General features: G+C 33.1%; 2 protein-coding genes across 5 annotated transcripts; one reads left to right on the top strand and one right to left on the bottom strand.

Annotated features, from left to right (window-relative positions):
- Positions 1–5,630: 5,630 nt before the first annotated feature.
- On the top strand, positions 5,631–8,174 carry LOC109790277 (uncharacterized). The gene is made up of 3 exons (XM_020349394.3): positions 5,631–5,789; positions 6,581–6,808; positions 7,703–8,174. The coding sequence occupies exons 2-3, from the start codon at positions 6,626–6,628 to the stop codon at positions 7,952–7,954; spliced, it is 435 nt and encodes a 144-aa protein (XP_020204983.1). The 5' UTR covers positions 5,631–5,789; positions 6,581–6,625; the 3' UTR covers positions 7,955–8,174.
- A 1,625-nt stretch (positions 8,175–9,799) lies between these two features.
- LOC109790280 (golgin Putative 1) lies at positions 9,800–19,272 on the bottom strand. Of its 4 annotated transcripts, none has more exons than XM_083072289.1 (21): positions 18,987–19,272; positions 18,452–18,520; positions 17,596–17,645; positions 16,816–17,421; positions 16,660–16,722; positions 16,464–16,541; positions 16,152–16,355; positions 15,105–15,161; positions 14,930–15,004; positions 14,780–14,851; positions 13,596–13,769; positions 13,385–13,483; positions 12,804–12,875; positions 12,624–12,692; positions 11,456–11,503; positions 11,283–11,378; positions 11,126–11,202; positions 10,677–10,722; positions 10,494–10,592; positions 10,357–10,401; positions 9,800–10,269 (listed from the first exon to the last, which is right to left on the bottom strand). In XM_083072289.1, the coding sequence occupies exons 1-21, from the start codon at positions 19,012–19,014 to the stop codon at positions 10,198–10,200; spliced, it is 2,199 nt and encodes a 732-aa protein (XP_082928415.1). In that variant the 5' UTR covers positions 19,015–19,272; the 3' UTR covers positions 9,800–10,197. The 4 variants fall into 4 exon arrangements, with proteins under 4 accessions (XP_082928415.1, XP_082928410.1, XP_082928423.1 ...); XM_083072284.1 differs by having other exon boundaries at positions 12,804–12,881; positions 18,987–19,271; XM_083072297.1 differs by having other exon boundaries at positions 12,804–12,881; positions 13,596–13,658; positions 18,987–19,270.
- Positions 19,273–19,871: the final 599 nt, after the last annotated feature.

The raw sequence follows: 19,871 nt of genomic DNA on the forward strand, positions 1-19,871 counted from the left end.
CAATTTCTATTGAATATAAAAGTTTTTCATTTTATCCCTAATTTTGGGTTGGTTCCTTTTGTGGAAGACCAAAGCTATAATTGACCCAACAATGGTGGTTAGTTTTTTCTTGGGTTTGGGGGCCTTTTGTCACACACAATTAAGCCGAAAAAAAATCTTAAAGAAATTAAAGATAGTTATAAAATAAGTGAGTAATTATTATCAATAGAATAAATAATTATTATTATTATATATATATATAAAAGGAAGGCTAAAATCCAAACAAATTACAAGTGATTACTACAAGGAATAGATAGACTCGTTACATCTTGCTTAAGGAAATAAACACACCTAATAGACAAACTATCTAAAATATACAATCCAATATGATGACAATGAGTTAAATTAGCTAAGTAATCAGTCACTATATTTGTTTTTCTTAATGCATGAGTAACTTTGACTTGCCAATCCTTGCTCACCCAACTATGGATACTATCTATCCTAATCCTGAAGGGATGACACACCTCAACCCTTTTATTTATGAATTCCAATGCTACTCTTGTGTCACTTTCCACCCAAAGCTTCTCATGTCCCTTGCTCTAAGCAACTTTGAGAGAAGTCAACACTCCTTAGAGCTCAGCCTTAAGAACATTTGAGCTACCTAGATTCTGGAGGAAACATGAGTTCTTACTACCCTTAAAACTCCTTAGCTCACATGCACATGTTATAGAGGTACCTCCATGTTGGATAGAAGCATCACTATTCACTTTGATCCATCCTTGTTGTGGTGCAGTCCAACAAATGTTGTATTCCTAATACTTTGGCACTCCTACCAACTAGCACAGATACCGATCCACAACATTCAGACAATTAGACACCCTTTGCCAATTTAACATGCATACCTTTAGGATATTATACTTTTCCTTGCAAACAAACTTTTATTCCTTGATTGCCAAATAATATTTGTTCCAACAACAAAAAATAACATGCCATTTCATTTCCAACACCATTTTGTGGGAGTCTCAAAGATTACAGTACACCCAATCACGTACACTAACTGCAAATAACTATTCATGAAGGTTAGGAGATATATTATGTCGTACTATATTGACATACTGACAATCACAAAGTATATGCAATGTTGTTTATGGTTGTTGTTGACATATATATATGCTTGGGTAGCAAGACTATTTGCATTGTGTATGTAGGAAGAACAACAACTACCACCTTGATTAGAGTGCATCGTCAAACAAAGGATAAAGTATTAGCCCTCCGTAAGCTTAGCGTTTGTTGAGTTTTCTGAATTAACTAAGATACATCTCTTTCTTCTTTCTACCATGTAATAGAGGAACACTAAGATATTTCCCAAGATTTCTAGTAACACAAAAATTGAAGCACCTACTCAACTTCGTAGCATGGTTATGGTAGATATTTCTATAAACAAATAGTCGAGTTTTTACTATTGAAACTTTCTTACTTGAGGACAAACAAAACATGTTTAAACATTTGTTCATGGTACCCATTTGAAAGACATTAGCTTCCCCAAATAATAGGAGGTTATATCCACAAACAACAAATGAAATATGGGAGGCACATTTCGAACCAATTTAATAGGGTGTCAGTTTTTACCTTGCATCTCCCTCTCGATATATAAATCGCTCCACACATAGTACAAATAGATACTGTGAGACCCGTAACTCATTTTTTTTCTCCCTTCCCTCTTTTATTCACTCAAACTCTTTTTCACTCTCAACTCTCATTCTCTTCCCTTGGATTTTCGTTTGGCCATTGAAGGTGGTGGTGTGGGGCAGATTTGAGGTTTGGCTAGCTGAGTAGTAGAAGTTCCTTCTTCTCCTTCGATATACAAGCCTTTCTTCCACTTCCTCTCGTTGCTCTTCCTTCCGAAGCTCGAATTTCTTCACTAAGGTAAGGGAAGCTAGTCCTTTGACTTGTTTGGCTGAAAACGAATTCTAGGAACTCTTTGATTGTTTGATGTTTGATGATTTTGAGCTGAGATTGAAGGACATGGGGTTTTCGGGGTTTCGGGGTTTTGATCAAAAATTTGGGATTTTTGATGATTCGTGGTTGCATGTTGAAAAAGAAGGGGTTTTTGTGTTGATTGACGAAAGTGTAGTTCTTTGGAGGGTTTGCATGTGTTTGGGCTTTTGGATTGTTGCAGGTTGTTGTTCAAAAATGGAGAAGGGATTGTTTGTTGTCACAAATGGCTGAGCCGTTTTGAACGGCTGAGCCCTTTGGGAGTTTCGTGACAGGGAAGAGCCCCCTGGAACCAAACGGCTGAGCCGTTCTAAGGCGCTGAGCGCTTTGGGGGCAGAGAGCCACCTGGGACAAAACGGCTGAGCTGTTTTAGGGCGCTGAGCGCTTTTGGGGCAGAGAGCTAGAGGAGAATCCCTGGAGCTAAAGCGCTGAGCGCTTTGTAGGCGCTGAGCGCCTTGGTGCTTTCATAATTGGACGTTGTAGTCTTCATGAAAGTTGTAGCCTTGGATGTTATCTTTCCAATGGCGCTGGAATCACTCAAAAAGGAGTTTTAGAACTCTAGATATGGCTATTTTAGTGAAGAGAGGTTGAGCTGTCACCTTTGTTTATAGCTGCTGCGGTTTTTATCATTTTTAACAAGGTAGATGAAGGAATTAGGACTTGGTGTCTTCTTGAGAGTTGTAGGAAACCTTCTTATCTTTCATGTGAGATAAGGATGAGCATGGTAGGAGTAGTATAACTCCGGATGTGCTATTTTCTGTGAAGGTTGTTTTAGGTGCTTGGGTTGATTGGTGTTGTTTGGATGAGTTGTAAACAAGATGGATAAGCCGTACTATATGTTGTATGTAGTGTAGTTTAACGTTGTTGATCATGCTGTCGATCATGTTGTGTATGTTGAGCTGAGCTGTAGTTGTTAAATATTGTTGTACTAACTAGTTGATAATGTGGGATTATGATGTTGAGCTGAAATTGATGAATATGTCGTGTTGTAGATGTTATTGCTGATTAAGGATGTTTAGACTGTGCTGTGAGCTGTATTTAGATGTTTAGCTGAGCTATAAGCTGCTAGTTGTTGTATGCTAGTATTGCTGTGTTGTAAGATGTTTAGCCGTGCTGGATGCCAATATTGTTGAGCCGTAAGCTGTTTAGCCGCGCTGTAAGCTGATATTGTTGTAAGTTGATATGTTGAGTTGTACAATTGTGTTGTACTGTGTGTTGATATTGGATGTGTAGGCCGAATGGCTGTGTGGGCCAAAAGGCTGAGGTGTGTAGGCCGAATGGCTGTGTGGGCCAAAAGGCTGAGGTGTGTAGGTCGAATGGCTGTGTGGGCCAAAAGGCTGAGTTGTTGATCACTAAGACTAGAGGAGTTGTTTTCGAAACTTCCTCATCCCATTGTGTGGGTTGAGTGGCTGTGGTGCTCTTGGGGCCCAATTTGTTGAAAACCCTCCCTGGGAAGCTGACCCTTGGAGTAGTAACTTGCTGTTCTCCTCTAAGTCTTAGTGGTCCCGTGTGTGGGCAAGGTCGAGGCACACGTGTACAAAGCGACCACGGTATAGGGGCCCGGTCGACCTATACCGATTACAAGCGACCAATACTAACTTATATGCGTGACGACGCATTGTATGTTTTATTGCTATTATGCTGTATGGTTGATGAGTTGTATGCTGATGATGTGAGATGTGTGCTGTTGTTGCTGAATGTTGTGGTATATTGAGTTGATGTTGTTAAGCTGGTTGATGTGCGGATAACTATAGCTATGTTTTTCTTATTATTTAGTTACATATTTATATCTGTATGTTATTTCCTTTCACTAGCTTACCCTTGTTGTTTCCATGTGGTTTGGACTGCGATGATCATACTATGTATGGGAGCAGAGCAAGGATAGGTTGGTGGCTAGTGGAGAGTCTGCAGCTGGCAGACGGAGCTAATCCTTGTTGATGCTTGTTTGTTTCAGCTACTCGGTGTAGTAGTTCTGGATGAATTCTTGTACATTTTGAATCTAGTCAGATCTGGACATGTATATATGTATATTCTAGACACTATATGTATACACTTGTTCTTTTCTGTCCAGTTTCAGGTGTACGGTGTAGTGTATAATGACCAGCCGGGTCGTTACAGATACGGTGAAAGAGAGTCACATTGCTTGATCCCTCTAGTAATGGAGAATTCCTTCGTAGGCACCCCATTAAATATCAATCTCATATGAACAAAAGAAAGACATGCAAATATCAACATACAAAAATGTTCATGAAAGCCCACTTCCCCCGGAGTATCAATGAGAAATTCCCAATTGAGTTGTTAATCATAAGCTTTTTCCAAGAGGATCATATGTTTTTTTCAAGTCCAATTTCTTACACTTAAGAGATATATGAGGATGAAACCAATTACTCTAATAAGTATAGGTAGATTCACTATATTTAATAACTTATATTTTATATTAAATTTAAAAGATCCAATGATTGAATTAAAAGTTCTTAATATAAATTTTTTACAAAATTTCAAAAATATTTGATACTAGTACTTTATTATATAATTCAAATCAATGTATATTCATAAAAATATATCATATGTAAATTTGAATCTATAAAATGAAACATTGATACTAGTATTTTGTTACAAATTTCAAATTGTCCTATGTCAATTTGAATCTTAACAAAATATCATATAATTTTCAAGTTTTGCAAAAATTTGTAAACCTGATTTATTCATTAAGAACTTTTAATTTAACGATTAAATCGTTAAAATTTAACATACATCACGAGTTATTGGATAGAGTAACTTTACTAAGAGTTATTCTTGGTGTAATTTGATCTTTCTATATATATATATATATATATATATATATATATGAGAAACCTAGTTTTATTTTGATCATAATTATAAGAAACATAGATTTATTTTTAAATATGTTAATTGATATTTTTTTTATATCTCTAATTTATTATGAGATTATTGATAAGTCATCGATCTATTCATCTTCCATGATAGTAGATGTATTTATTTGGTAACTAACACTATAAATTATGCTCGGTGATTGAAAAAGTTATTTGTTTTAACATTTGAGTAGTTTATAGTATTTAATTTATAAAAAAGATAACTTATATATTCAAAAATATTTGTTTATTATAAATTATAACAATATAAAATAAATATATGTATCTTGTATACGTTCTAAAACATTGCTTCAATTTTAACTTATAAGGATAGCAACGAGAAACGTGTAGTTATTTGTCACCCATTCAATTTAACATGTGTATCTATTTAGTGGATATCTATGAATTTTTTTTATATATTTACGAGTATGTATGATATCCGTAAATATTTGATAAAATATAAAACTTTGAATAAAAAAGTAAGAAATAAAATAAAATAATAATTTAAAAATACATATTTTTATTAAAAATAATTTAATAACATATATTTATACTTAAAAAAATAATTATGATACATATATTTACTGTAAAAATAAATTAAATCAAATTATTTTATATATAATTAAAAATATTATTTAATATTTTTTAAGGGCGGATACCTACATATATATAAATACCTTATTATCGACCTATGTTTTATTATAAGCAGGTATCATTTAAAATTTATAATGAATTTTATTTATAAATATCGATATTTTTTTTTTTTCTAGCCCGAAATATTCCTATGTTTGTTTGGTTGCTTGGACTTTGGCCCATTGAGTTTATCGGAAACAAAACAACTTGAAAAACGAGGTCGTTTGTTACCCTACTTTCTGTTAAAGACACACTTCTCTACATCGCCTTCGTCATAGTGAAGCTTCCACTCCATAGCCGCTACTGAAGGTACGAATTTCTGTGTCCATGACTTCTTCAATGTTCCTAATTTTGCGTTGACAGCATCATTCTATGATTTCTGTGTGCGTGCATTGCTTTGTAACTGTAATTGACTCGATTATAGTTTAAATCTCGTCCCTTCTCAAAATTGAATATGCACCATGAAATTTCTGAAACCCCACCACAAAATAAAGCATACCTATGGTCACACTACTGTCCGATTAATTGTTAAACTGAGAGCTGATCCCAATCAAGGTGATTTTATTATGAAGGGTAAAATATGTTTTTTTGTCTCAAAATATTTTAGAGTGTTGATTTTAGTCTCTTTTTTAAAAATTTAATACGATTTTAGTCTATATTTATCAAAAGTGATGTTGTTTTAGTCCCTCATTGGAGACTGAAAATGTGTAATTTTTGGTTAAATCAGAGACTAAATACATATTAAAATTTGAGTTAATCACTTATACACTGTCAGTGTAAAGTTTTTTTACACCGTCAACCAATCAGATCTGTTAATAGTGTCATGTCATTTGCTCATTTAATTAAATTAAAATAAAAAAGATACTATTAACAGATCTGATTGGTTGTCAGTGTAAGTGTATAGATGATTAACTCTTAAAATTTTATAGAGACTAAAACTTACATTTCAAAATATTTTGAGGGATTAAAAATATATTTTACTCTATTATGAATGAACCGTCTCTGCTCAATATTGATCATTATGTTTGATTATATATTTGAAAGATGGTATTAGCTAATATGTTTAGGCTTGTTGACAATTTTTTTTATGATGCATGCAGATAGATAGTTAGCTGTCTTGGCTGAATCTGTGCAGGAGGAATAAGATGCCTCCTTACGATTGTATGTTTCTGTTTAAGCCGCATATAAAGAAGGAAGCCATAATGGATTTAGTTGTAAGGGTGGGAAAACATGTGTACAGAAGAAATGGGGTTGTCACTGGTATTAAGAATCTCGGAACTGTTCAGTTGGGCTATGGTGTGAAAAAGCTAGATGGCAGATATTATGAGGTGGGATTGGTTATTTGTGATGTTGTATTGTAATGAGAGTTTATGCATTTACCTTTTGTTTTTGATGTCCCTTATAGGTTCCTTATTATGCTGTTTTATTGTACCTGTGTTGATGCAAGCATTGCATGTTTGTGTGCTAGTTTTTTCTTATATTATTCACTGAATTCTTATATTATTTAGAGTTATAGGGATGGTGGAACTTAATTAATTCTTATTTTAGTTTACTGCAATTTCAGATTTATGAATTCATTTGCCAATCAATGTAGTTAACTTTTTCTTTGACATTAACTCTGATATGATATTTATATGCTGTACATGCACATAACTTTTACTACTTGCCATTTAACCTCATTGTAGTAACTGAGCAATTTGTGCCGCAGTATTAGTTTAATACTATTTTTCCCCCTTTTTAAATCAAAATCGCATTGCTTGAACTGTTGTTGTCATCAGGGTTATATCAGTCATGGACAGAGACAGACAGAGCTACATATAAAATACCAAATTAATGTAATGTAGGTTAATATAAAAAAGGCTTTAGTGGTATGGGTGTCAAAGGATTTGGTGAAATGTTTCACATAACTCTAGGTTTGAGGTGATCTGATGCAGAAGTGGATTTATTTGATGTGTACATGTAAGGTTATGGTTATCAGTACTAATCAACCAAATGTGACTCAAAAAAAGTGACTTGCAACATATTATATTGAAAATTTAAATTGTGAAATGTTTTATTGAATGTGTGGTTTTCTGCTTGCAGCAGTGAAGTTTCAGCAAACTTTGTTAGTTTTAGAGTCTTCCTTTCTTGAAAAAGGACTTACAGAATCCTTTTCAAGTTTGAATGGCAATTATGCAATTGAAATGTAATGTGCTTCCATTTTCCATTTTTAATGGATGTAGGGCGGGCTGATGCAAATGAGCATGATGGCTACTCCTGAAATGAACAAAGAGTTACATTACCTAAACAAGGAAGACCGGTTACTGCGTTGGCTTTTGGTTAAGCAACGCAACACAAAATTTGGGTTCGACATGCTCGGTGATGAAGGTAGATTTGAGCTGAGCAAATTCTCCCAACTCAGTAGACGCGATGATGAAGACGAGGATGAAGATGATGAGGAATACGAAGTGAACCAAGATGAAACAGTGAACTAAAAGATAGCTGAGTATTTTGTTAGTTTCCATTAAGAGATAAAATCATTTTGCATTGTTCTCTTGGTGCCAAATTTGTGCTTATTTACAGAACTAGGTAACCATCAAATTATGATCAGTGGGCTTGAACATGTTATTTTGTAAACCCCAAGCTGTCTCTTGCTATTCGACAAAATACTATCTTTGTAGCATTGGTGAAATAATTGATTTACAAATGTGATAATCTTGCCCAGGAATCTACGAGCAGTTGAGTTGAGCTCGTAGAATATATTTCTTGCTCAAGTCAACATCTTGAGGGAAGCAATTGTTAATGGATCAGACTTCAGAGCAATTCGAATATCCATCAATACTATTTTTGCTCCTTTATATAAGAAAATTACTTATATATATAAAGAATGGGAGGTAGTATTTTGGAATGTAAATATTTAATGTAAAAAATAAACATCTTAGACAAATGAACCTAGGATTTAATGAACAGTAATTAAGAGAGTCTATAATTAAGTACAGTAGTGAATTGTTATAAATTTTTTATATTATATTTGATTATCGTAGATAAAAAAAATGTCCCTAAGATTTTTTTGCCTCGTATGTTGGTGTAAATTCTGGTTATCTGCCAGACAAACGCACGTAATTTGGCAAATATATGCATAAAAATAAAAATAAAAATCACAGCATCTATTTTATTTCTAATTAGTATTGAGTTAATAAGGAGGGAAATAACAATGAATCACCTTCTTACTAATAACTTAACAGGACTTATATTAATATAATATGTTTCTTGTGCATAGTATTACATAAAATAATTATACCTTTTGTTGATTAAAATGGTCAACTTTAAGATTAATTTTAAAATTAATTGTATATTTTTTTTGGTTTATTAAAAAATATCAGGCTTTTAGTGAAAATGGAAAACAAACAAAGCCATATACTTACATGTGTGAAAACAATTTAACTGTATTTTCTTTTCAATTTAGAAACAATTATATGATAAATACTTGTCCAGTAAAACATTTAATAAGTTTTTTATTCAAACACACCTTAAATTTAAACTACTCGTATTTTCTCTTCAATTACAGAAACAGTTTATTAATAAGCACTTGCATAATAAAAAAATTGTCATATTGTATAATATACTTGCTAGTTTTATAATAGTTTTTTCTTCTATTTTAATCTTAAGCTTTGTTTGAATTGGTAGGAGAGAATTAAAAAAAAAATGATGATAATACATTCATTATTTAGATTTAACAGATGATGTAATAATATTATGAAAAATAATAAAATATGTTTCTTCTTATTTTAAAATAAGACGAAACAAGAATCTTATTTTATTCTATCATAATATATCTACATCTCTATATTAATAATAAAGGAAATGAGCATTTTATTCTATCATAATATATCTACATCTCTATATTAATAATAAAAGAAATTTTCTCATTTAGTGTTCACTTTTGTCCTCCTCATTTTATTCTTAATAACTATATATAATTTCTAATAACCATACAAAATACTAAAATAAACTTAATATTTTTTCTCTTTTTTAACGGGGACAAGTTTAGATCCTATACGTAACTTCTAAACATGTAGTACCTTTTTTTTTCACTAGTTCAATTAAAGGAAATAAAATTTTATTTCATTCTATTATATTTCACTTCATAATTCATTTAACCAAATCTAACACAACACGGCCTTAGAAATTACATCGAACGAAATTGACATGTATTATCATGAGAAACAGCGAAAACCAAAGTTCGTTATATTTGCCATTATGATATTCCCATTCATGTCTTATAATTTTTATATCTAAATAATATAGGGAAAAAAGGTAATTATCTAGAGGCTAATAAGTTATCTAGTAACCAACTTTCTTCATTCAAGTGCAGTATATCCTTTAGATTTGGCAATTGCCCTCGGAACGAATAAAAAGGATTTCACAAAAATATTGGTATCGACATCGTTCCACTCGTAATACATTTTCAGATAAGAAAAAACGAATAAACATATAATTAACCAATTCAATTCTCAGGACAGTCTACATAAGAAAGAGAAGCTGCCACCCATTCAGCTATAAAGAAAATTCCAATTTTCCCAACACCATCCTGCAACAGTTCCTCTTTTGGTTTGCAATACTTGAGTCATTTGCTGAACCATTATCAAGCAACCCTTTGGAAATGTACACTTGAAAATATGTTGTCAGGAAGATATTAACACCTGACGTAGGCCCTAGATAGAATATTTTCAATAAGTCACGGTAAATTCTGGTTAGAAAGTCCCATAGATTCTGCAACTTCTCTGGCAGCCATAGTGTCAGCTTGTGCCTGCATAGAAGATAAAAAATTCAGAGTTTACAAGATTTGCATGTATCAGTAGTTGGCATATATTCTATATTGCAATCAGATATTTACCTGAAGGCGATGCAAGATATACATCAAGAAGAGATGTATAAACACCTGTAGCAATTTATCAAGGTAAGCAAATTTTCAAATCTTTCAATGGTATTATTTCAATTTGTCATTTTAAACATCCAATGAACTAATCTCACCAAATAGAAAAATAGAGTAACTCGAGCTGTTGGATATCGCCAGAGAAATCTTGTGGCCCTGACAGCCCCTGAATCTAACAGTTTCACCGCCTTTTGCAACTGCATGAGACATGCCACATACAATGTAAAAAATTGCTACAAAGGAGAATGAAAAAATGACATGAAACATGATGGTGATTATACCTGAATACTTGCACCGACCAGATGACGGTGATGCAAAGGAAGAGGCCTGCAATTTTTACTTTATAAGATAACTTTCCAAACTCTACAATTGGAAGTAAAAACAGATGGCGCAGCTTTTTGGAGAGACAGAGAATAGTACATAAAAGCATAACTGAGTAATAACGTGATTTTAACAGTTATCATAAACAAATCACAGCTTTAACTTAACCATTTATTAAGTATTTTATTAAGTATTGGACAGATTAGAATAAGAAGAAAATATAAGAGATGATTTAACTTGGGGAGGGTAAGCAAATAGAGATCCGCAAAAGGATCAGTGCATTTTAATGGGTTTGCAGCAACTTCCGTTGCTGCTCGCAGGGCATATGACTAACGAGGCTGTCATTTTAAGCAAATGCAATACAGAGAAACAAGGTAAAATGCTAATAAGATAGTAAGAGGAAACATACTCAAGGGATTTAATTTCATTTTCATCTTCCCAAGATGAAGATGCCCGACGAGAAACTCTATTTCTTTCGGCCTCTGCCTGTTAATATAACAATGATTGTGAAAATCAAGCTGAAGCCAAACTACTGATCAAGCAGCCACAGGAACCTAATCACATACCTGTGCTTCCTGAAGACGCTTAATTTCCTTTTCCAATTGAAACTCTGTGGCAGCTTTTTCACTGGCCATGGTTTCTAATTGTGTTTGTTTGTAGTACTGAAATAAAGGAAGCACATAAATTTATTGAATATATCGCAAGTATTTACATGAAATTTAATCATGATATAAATTACCAAAAGGTCAGTTAGTTCTCGATAGCGTTTCTCTAACTCCATATGCTCCTGTTACAAGATTAAGATGATGCTTAGAACAAGCAGCATTCCAAAATTATCATAAGACCAAACCATACAGTTTTTAAGAGTACCAAGATAACTTCAACATTCTAATATGTCAATCCACACAAGAATAGCATGACAGGCTAAAGATTAGTGTGTGGAAAAGAGTGCCAAAAAAAGCATTACTCAAGGTAAAATATCTGATTTATATTAAATACATGCATGTGACTGGGAAGATGCATGGATGCTTAGGCTTACTCTTTAACAAATAAATCATGACACCCATTTCAAACTCGATGCAATTTTTGTCTTGGTAAAATAAACTAGATCACCCAATAATCGGCAATAAATATATTTCTGAAGATTTAGATGGTGGATATGACTAAGTGCAATTTATCATTTAAGCAACTGAAATCATTGATGCTTAGACAAATTGGATAACACTCCATAATACCATTAAAAAAAGATGAACCTTTATATCTGGAACTGAGCCCATTCGAATTCACAGGTATACTTTCATTCAAAGTTAATATATCAAGTGCCAAAAACCAATGTTCAAAATATAATTCATGCATAGTGAAAAACAAAAAAAAAAATTACTAAAAGGATTGTAAAAAATATTTTCAATTTAGGAACAATTATCAATTGACCACTTAGGCGGTTAATAAGTAACCATTAATTGATTGTTCCTCAACTGGAAATGGTTTTACCAAGTGTTTTTTACTGTTATCAATATAATTCATGCATGGTGAACAATAAAAAAAAAATTACTAAAAGGATTTAATTGTCAAAAAAAAAAAAATCAGGAACAATTATCAATTGACCACTTAGGTGGTTAATAAGTAACCATTAACTGATTGTTCCTCAACTGGAAATGGTTTTACCAAGTGTTTTTACTGTTATTTACCCCCAAAATTAGAAACAAGACAGCTTATATGATAAAAACTACAGAAAATGATGCAGTACACAAGGACGTTACTTGAAAATTTCACTGGAAATGCAGCAGTATGACCATTAAGTCTAAGTTTTGCCCACAAAGAAACACGGAGGTTTTATTTATTTCTATATCCAACTGGTGAATTTAAATTTTATTCAAGAGAATATTAAAGGAACACATAATTATTACCTGACGCGAGTAATGCTCGGCATCCCTCTTCATGGCAGCCATTTCAACTCTCATTTTTTGCATTTCAGCCTGAAACAGAGAAACCAAACGTATCAATAATGGGAAGTTCAACTTGACCTGCAAGACAGGAGGTTATTATCTCAAATAAATTTCACACGAAAATAATTAAAAAAAGCATGCCTCTAATGAAGATAGCTTGTTTTCAGCTTCCCTCTGACCTTGACGTGCACGCTCCAATTCTTCCTGCCATGCCTGCATCTTAATACATCAAACTTTCACAGTTAAATTCCATAAGGATGAAAATTTATCATTATTATTATCATAATTTTCATCTAGAAAGGCAACTTTTGATATGTGCCCAACCACAGCCAGGTTCAACTATGACCATGGAAATTTTTTCCTCTTGCATTTTCTTTTGATAAAAGAAATGGCATTGAGGTCTAGTATGTATTTCAAAAGAATCAGAGGGACAAACATAAAAGTAGTAAGTGTTTCAGTTATGTAAAGTAGCAAAAACAGGGGGAACGGTCTACTTCTAAACAGTGACATTTAATATGCATAAAAGATAGAAAATATGTGCTCTAGTTATATTTATACAGAAAATCGAAAGTGCTTTGAATTGGTGGCAATAAACAAAAAACGACATTGACTCTAAATATGCTATACACTTATCGATAAACTTTGTAGACAGTATGAAATATAAGGAAACCTAATAAAGTTAAAAAATGGCCTACTTTCTTCTCAATAATCTGTTTAAATACCTGTTTTACTTGATTTGCCTCTTCTGGTGACTTTTTTTGTTCCCGGCGCACACGGGCTTCCATGTCTTGTAGTTCTTGATTTAAAGTTGCACATTCAACCTGATAATAGATGTTACCAAAAACATTTTAGCAGATTTTTCTTTCAGAATAGTAATCACTAATCAGCCTTCACATTCAAAAAGGAAAAAACGTTAACTATTTATTCATGTACCTCAAGAAGTGCCACCTTCTGCTCAAGTTCTGTGGCTTTAGCTGTCCTCTCATCTGCTACTCTCTGAAGAGGAGCAACTAATAAATCAATGTTTATATTTAACCTAATGTCGATAACAATTCCACAAGCAAAAGAGCTTGACAGGGGGAACCAAAGCAGGCTTGTTATTAACTCCTGATTTATCATTGTGGAATTGTAACTATTGCTCATTAATATTTTTAATGGTAAATCAGATATCTAAAAAAATTAAATAGCAAGACCAAAAAGCACCATTGATGACAATATGATGCCAAACTTTATCAAAAAAGCTTGAGGGAATGTAGTCAGACTAACATAGAAGCATTGAACAAGCTGAGATGGTCATACCTCCTATTTTCAAATTTAATGTGACCAAACATGTAACATTTCTGCTGATAAAAATTATTTTATAATCATCTCAAGACTCAGTATACAAAACTCTTTCCTATTCTTGGATACCCCAGCATGTATTCACGCATACTTTCATGCATACCAGGACAATTATTTCGATATAGAATTGTATATATGACCTTTCTATTGTTCTTCTAATAGTTGTGTTAATGAAGTAAACTTTCTAGACTTAAGATAGAGAAGGGGCAGCTTTGCTGCAATTTTTACTTTCTAGTACTTTCTTTTTTCTTCTTAGGAGGATGGCTTATCCTCCTTTATTTGTACTTTCCCTCTTCCTTCTAAAAATACTTCTTTGTCTCTACAAGGATGCCAATAAGTGAAATGACCGGCCCATTGCAGCCCGAAAGTGCTCCAGCGGGTCAGCCAACCTAATCTCTAAGTAAATAGGCTAGCACAGAAGAGATTGCAATCCCAAAAGTACCAGGGATATTGCTGCCTAAAAATCACACAAGGTCTGTATACTAGTATTATAAGTACGTGTGTTATTTTAAATTTTTTCCCTAGGAAAAATTTCCACCTATGCATAGAATTCAATTACATGTTTTCTGTACAAGCTCTTGATAATAAAGTTCATATATAGAATTTTTAACCACATAGACAACTTGACACCCAGCATGTATATCTACCATAATGTTGTCAATTCAATTATGATATAAACAATAAACTAATGACATATGGCAAAATCCAAACAGAAAACAGTGCTTTAATATGATTTGCATCCGATTTAAAAATTAAACCATAGCTGCTTACATTACCTGTATCCTTGCAAGTGCAGTGGATGACTCAACTGCTCTGTGCTCCAATTCTACTTCTCTTTCCATCGCAGCCTGTTATACCAATCACAGAATCACTAAAATATAATGCAAAACACAGAAACTTGAGAATAAATAATTCAAGTTGCAGACCATTTTGGTAGCATTATGTGCAGCGCGCTCCTCTTCTGCTCTTCGCTCAGCAGATGCTAGCTCCTCTCTTAGAGCCTAAAAGATCAGCAGTTTTAATATGCAAACAGCTTCCTCACATGAATGGGAAATATTGTATAATTATAGTAATCTTACATGGATCAGAGAACCTACTTACCTGCATCATCCTTGTTTCTGTTAGTTCTCGATTTCTCATCATTGATTCCATGCTTGCCTGGTAAAATATGACTAGTGTTACTCGAGCCATAATTATAAGTAACACTCTAGTGTAAGAATATATTGAAGTTACAAACTATAGTGAAATAACTAATCCTACACTACAGAAAGAAATTAATGAAGGAAACTGAAGTAGGAAGATCATTATATTGCTCAGTCCAACAAGTCTACAATAGCCCAATATTTTCCTGATTCTTTGAGTAAAAAGATTCCCTGATATCTGCTAAGTAAATTTTAACAGATATCGCATACAAACAAACACACGCCACAAATCAATGACCATCTTATAGATATAGCATGGGCAGAAAGCAGGTCATATTATGTTCTGAAAGAAAGAAGTGGTAGATTTCTTCTGGATAGTGGAAAAAATTTGGGCAAGTGAATATGAATTTCTAACAACCCCTATCATTCATAGACCAAAAACTCCTACTAGAACAATAAAAGTATACAAATTAGACCTTAAGATTCTTAGACCCACTCGGAGAAAGGGATTATTCAAACTTCAAACAATATGTCAATTAGCCAAGCTTGTGTATAAAAATGTAAGATGCTATTTGCTAATAGAATCAGACTATCAGAGAATTAGAGAGAGTGAGAAATCTGAACAGAGATAAACTGAACTGTAAATCTTTCATAGAAGAAAATGTACAGAGAGGGCAACCTTATAGCTGAACTGTACGACTCATTGCTAAGTCAGAAGCTAACAAACTAACTGACAAGCTAACTAACTCTAACAGAAGAAATGTAAAGGAAATTATAGTGAAATGACAACGTAATATAAATGTAAATGTGCATGCTAAACATAAAGTGACTTCTCTAATAGATGCCAACACCGAAGCAAGTCCAACTTGTTCATTATTCATTTAAAAAAAGGCCTTCCACAAGATCAAAGAAAATTGCACCAAAAATAGTTTAGGTAGAAACAGAAGTTGCATGGAAGCAAATAAAATACTGCAGGGCACGCTTCAATAAATTAACTAAGAGGAACCTGCATGGAAGCTAGATTTCCTTCTGACAATGCAGCCTGCCTCTTAACAGCTTCCATAGAACTTAGCAGTGCCTCAATTTCAGCATTTTTTGCTGCCAAGGCCTCAACCATATTTGATTCAACTCTTGTCACCTCCCTTTTACCTTCAGACAAATCCTTCTGTAGCTGTTTTATGCTAGCCTCGTATGATTTACTCAGCTCTCTCTGTAGGTTTAGAAATAATTAATTGATACAATAGTCAATATGTTTCTATTTCAAGCATATGATGAGACCTTTTATTCCTTTGAACAGGAGATAGTGATAATGTTTCACCTCTGCAACAAGAAGTTCCTCCAACTGTGCATTTTCAGATTTGTATTCTTGAAGGCGGGATGATAATCCAGCACAGACCTGAACATTATTAGAAAATATCCATCAGGCATCTATAATAAGCAATTAGAAAGACACTCTATTTGAATCTTATGGAGATGTCAACCACCAGAAATGTTGGTTTAACCCACATTCTTACCCGAGCTAACCTTGCTTCTTTAGACTGACCAGTAGATTTTGTTGTTTTCAGCAATCCTTGAGCCTATGTACCAACTAAAAAAATTAGTCAGAAGAATTTTTTTAATAAAGATTTGTATAAGTAAGAACGTATAAACTTCCCAATTATAAGTATTACCTCCTCAAGTTGATCCTGTACTTTTTTGGGGGAGATGTCAGTTTTATGATCCTCCTGGTTTTCTCTGTTCACATTAGAATCATCTTTTACATTAGAGTCTCTGAGAATAGTGTCATTATTAGGAACTGTGTCAGCAGCCACAGATTCAGATTTCTCTTGATCCATATTTTTATTGGCATCTAAATCTCCAGATTTGATAATTTGGCCAGTACTAACGAGTTCATCACTGGGGCCCTCAATTTCTTTGGGAGCTGGAGGATCCATCTCAAGAATGTCTGAAGCATTCTCTTTGGCAGGATCACCATTTGCAGCAACAGTGGCAACTCCAACATCAGCTTCATTTACTGATGCTTCTTTGTCATCCGTGTCAAGTTTACCAACATCATTGCCAAGCACTTTTGATAATGAAGTACCTAACAAGGGTGATGTCGGATCGCTAGCTTGCTGGTCCTTTGGTTGATTTGTATATGTGGAAGCACTTCCATCATTTTCAGGATCAACTTTGTCTATTGAAGTTGTTACATCCACAGGTGCTATTGGGGATCCACTTTTCTCCTTAGTAGTATCACTAATTATAGTTGATGAGTTTGATAGTCCCTGTTGAGCCTGCAAAACTCGAGAAGTTCAATGTGGTTTTTTTTTTATCAACAAATGTTAGTAATTAGTATGTTATGCTATGGGAATTCGAACCTGCTCTCCTTAACACTCCAGAAGAGAAGTTCAATGTCAATATTACATGAACATTACTATGAATGCTGGATAGTAATGCAGTGGCAATACCTTTGGCTTTGATTTTGTCTTCTTGCCTTGAGATCCTTGCCCATTTGATGCTAATTTTAATGAAGGTAACAATAAAACAACAGTAAGCATTTCTAATATAGGAGAATATGTAGCACTTAATAGTAACACTCACATCTGAAAGACATAATGCCTGATTCATTTGTTTTGGACTTTTATTAGTCTCGTTAGTCATTACAAGGCAGATATGTAATATCTAGAGGGAAAAAAAGTTGTAAAAAGGTTCACTATTTAGTTTTAGACATATAATATTCTAGTTTATAAAAATGTGAAGTCAATACTACTTTCCTCGAAGGGATGGCCAATTCTATAAACACAATAATTGTATCTCTTACAATTTCACAGTTGAAGAATTAAATTGGGCTTCTCTTGACATAACAAAAGTTTATCTTACTGCATGAAAGGTATGGTCAATTCCTAAGAACACTCTAATTCTACCTCTTACAACTTCACAGTTGAAGCATTAAATTGGGCTTCCATTCTCCTGACTTTATAAAATGTTTCCCTTGGTGCATGTTTCATATAGATTAATTTTGTGGAAATAATTCCTTATATTTCAAAATCTCTCTAAGGAAACTAACAAAAATAAGCGATGAAAAATAAACAATTATTTCTTCAAAATAAGCTGAACCAAACAAACATTTAATGTTTTAAACCGAACTGGTCTCAATCTCAAGCAAAAAATTGAGAGAGCCAATAAGAATTGGAAGTTCAGGTTTAAATTGGCAACACAACTCTGCAGCAATAACCCAAGTCTAATTCCATATAAAATATTTAGCATGAATTGAAGGCAAACTAGAGAGTGAACCCAAAAAAAAAAAAAAGCTAAAATCTAAACCTGGAGTCTTAAAATCAGACTGCTCCTCAGCAACAGCCTTCGCTCGTCGATCAACAACTTCAAATAAACCTGTTCAAACAAAGCCAAAAAAAAAAAAAAAATACTATACGTCAGAATTCAGCTCAAAATGAAAGACTTACATCCATAACTATAACATCCTGAAACGAAAATGCATCACGTGTTATAACTTATAACTCCCTCTCACCACCATCTCCCCCTCCCAAACAATAAAAACAAAGCAATACTTCTATTAGACAATGCATCCTTCATTGAATTGCACTTGCATCATACTCACTGGTTCATTCCCTAATTTCTACCAGATAAGCATCACAGTCCATCACCGAAACTAATATCAAAACATTTGGCAACGTCATTTGAAGAGCATAATCTTACACATGAGCACATCAGCATTAACATTAGATTCAGTCAGATTCAGTGACGAACAAAACATCCACGCCAAGTAAAACTCCAAGCTCTGAAAAACCGATGGAATGAATAACGAAATTGGAGGATTGTAAGATGCGAGATCCGTTACCTTCAGCGGCTTTGAGCCACGAATCCATTGCGAAAGAGTGGAGATTCGAATCCCGGAGAGTTCAGAGATCCAGCACTTGAGGTGCTTCCATCGCCCAACGACGTCGTTTGGATTTGGCAATTGAATCCCTTGCACTTTGTTGCATGAAGAAAGGAATCGCGCGAGAAATATAGAACCGCTCCTTTCTCGGTGTCTAATTCGCCACTTCTGCCTTCAACAACCTGATCATTACCGCTCCAAACAAAATGCACCCCTCTTACGCTAACGCTATTTTCTTCTTTAGCAAACACATTACAATCAAAATAAATAAATATAAATATCGTCTTATTCTCACGTGCCACACTTTAATTTAAAAAATTCACTAAACTTTTACATTCTATTTATCATTAGTAGCATCGACCCACTTTGTGTCTTACTAAAAATAAAATAAAAATAAAAATTAAATAATAAAAGTATATTGATTTAATTAATATTATAATTAATTTATTAATTTTAAATTTTTAAATTTGATTAAAAAATAATTTTTTTAATTTTTTAAAATAAAAGAGTATAATGATAAAATAAAAAAAATGGAAACTAAGGTAATTACTTAAAAAAAAAAGTATCTCCTTTATATATTAATATAAATTTTCTTAAACTTTTTTTACTACTATAAATATTATTGGCACATATAACTTGATTTTCATATTTGTCGTAGATTTTCAATCTAGTGCATAAAAAATTTATAAAATTTATTTTTACACATGCAATAGTTATTGATTTTTAGTCTCTAAAATTATTAACTTCTTACATATTTTTAAGTTGTTTAAGTTGTTTGTTATATATATAGTATATTTTTAATTTAATCTATAACATATTTTTAATTTGATATTTTATATATATAGA

This window comes from Cajanus cajan, chromosome 1, assembly GCF_000230855.2.
Source record: "Cajanus cajan strain Asha chromosome 1, NIPB_CcT2T_4, whole genome shotgun sequence".
Taxonomy (NCBI): domain Eukaryota; kingdom Viridiplantae; phylum Streptophyta; class Magnoliopsida; order Fabales; family Fabaceae; genus Cajanus; species Cajanus cajan.